Source organism: Myotis lucifugus, unplaced genomic scaffold (assembly GCF_000147115.1).
Source record: "Myotis lucifugus unplaced genomic scaffold, Myoluc2.0 scaffold_1042, whole genome shotgun sequence".
NCBI lineage: Eukaryota > Metazoa > Chordata > Mammalia > Chiroptera > Vespertilionidae > Myotis > Myotis lucifugus.
The window spans coordinates 55,837-57,734 of NW_005872090.1; the positions used below are offsets into that span (position 1 = coordinate 55,837).

Here is a 1,898-nt window from a genome sequence, read left to right on the forward strand (position 1 = left end):
GCCACCATTATCCAAGGGGCAGGGGCCTTTTGCTTCCCCCTTCCATCCAGGGCCGGGGGCAGAGGGGGGAGAGCCTGCTCCCAGGGTACATGAGGGGGCCCCCCTGGCTCCTCCCGTGAAGCCCAGCCCAGCCCAGCAGAGAGAGAAAAGCACAGTCCACGCTCATCTCCTACACACTGTACCTTGGTCTCTACCTTTATTCCCAGAACCTGAACAACAAAAAGTGAGAGGCATTAAAATGTGCGATGCCAGGTCGTGGCGTCAGTGCCCGCCCTGGACGCCCGCCCTGTGCCCACCTTGGTGCTGAAGCACTGAAACATGTTCCGCAGGATGTCGGACTCGGCCCTGGCCAGCACCAGCTCGCGGGGGGCCTGCGCCGCCACATGCCCGTAGCACAGGATCAGCGTGCCCTTCACTTTGTCCACGTCATTATCGCTCCGGTCCTGGGGGGTGGGGGGCAGCAGGCCTCAATCACAGTCAGCCCCTGTCCCGTCCCGCATCCCACACCCCACACAGGAGGCCTCCCACACAAGCCCCAAGTCCCTCTGGAAGACGGCAGGGCTGCCAGCAACGTCAAAGGCTTAACCGACCACACCAGCCCTAGGGAGAGCCCTCCACTGGGAACAGCAGGACAAGCCAGATCTAGGCTCTTTGGGCACCAAGGGACAGAGATCAAAGGTCTGAACAGGGAACAAGGTGGGAGGGTCAAGCAGGAGGAAGCCGAGCCAGGGTCTCTTCTGTCCTTGGGGCCTGCCCACACCTACACATACTCAAGTGTGGGCCGGCCCCGTGCAAGCAGCCCAGCCCTGAGAGTCTGTGACTGGGACAGGCCTCGGGTGCAGGCACCCAGCCCTCCTGTAATTGGTTTTGGCAAGAACGCAGCCTCTACCGGCCACCAGGGGGCAGAGATGAACAGACAGCCAGGGGAGGCGGCAGCTTTCATCCTGCCACCCAGACTGGGGAGGGCTGGGTGCCCCTTGTCACCGGCTGAGGGGGAACCCACACTCAGTCGCCCCACCCACGAGGAAGCAGAGGCTGGATGCAGCTTCCCTGGCCTGCAGGGCACCCAGAGCCAAGCCGCCCCACCACCCCAGACACTAGAACCCAGGCCAGTCCCACCAGACCTCCTCCCCGGACCGACTGCTGCACCTTAAAAATGTTGAAGATGCCGATGGATTTTCTGAACACATCCGACCTCACAAAGTCCTCCAGCTGGGCCAGGGTGTCGTCCAGGTGGGAGATGGCACAGATCCCAAAGCAACAGGCCAGGCCCTGGGGAGGTGCATGGGGCACTCACACCGGGCAGGGATAGACAGGGGCTTGGGGGTGAGGACAGGAGGAGCATGCATTATGCATGCACACTGCACACACCATAGGGCTGCATCTGTGCACAGCACACACGTATGCACTCACACTCACTAGTGCCTAAGGGAGGACAGTGAGCACTGCCAGCCAGCCGTGGGCCCAGGGCTTTGGGGGTGGGGGGGTGCTGGCACCTCGCGCTCGGCCTCCTCCTGGTATCTGGCTGTCTCCAGCAGCTCCTGCAGGAGTTTCCTCACCACGTCTTTACTGGAAGCAGCACCCAGGGTGGTCCCCACACATTTGTACAGGAAGTTCTGCAGCAAACCAGGGCGTGCACTGTGCGGGTGCCGGTGGAGGGCGGCCCGGCACTGCCAGCCAACGTGGGAGGGGCTGTTGGGAACCCGTGGTTCTGGCCACTGCCTGAGCGGGGAGTCTCCAGCCACCAGCCACTATGAGGCGGCTCATAGGCCTTCTCTTCTCAGCTCTGCCAGAGCCACAAGGACCCAGAGGTGGGCTCAGGCACCAAGTGACGCAGAATCTAAGCCCAGGAACTTGGACCGAAGGACTATGCCCAGAAAACCCCAGCAGGCTATTCG

General features: G+C 62.4%; 1 protein-coding gene across 1 annotated transcript in view; it reads right to left on the bottom strand.

Moving 5' to 3' along the window:
• MROH1 (maestro heat like repeat family member 1) overlaps window positions 1-1,898 on the bottom strand; it is a 40,018-nt gene that overhangs the window by 17,748 nt on the left and 20,372 nt on the right. Inside the window, 4 exon segments of the mRNA XM_023747899.1 lie at window positions 183-209; window positions 297-443; window positions 1,150-1,272; window positions 1,497-1,751. Of these exon segments, the coding sequence (XP_023603667.1) occupies window positions 183-209; window positions 297-443; window positions 1,150-1,272; window positions 1,497-1,751 (552 nt within the window).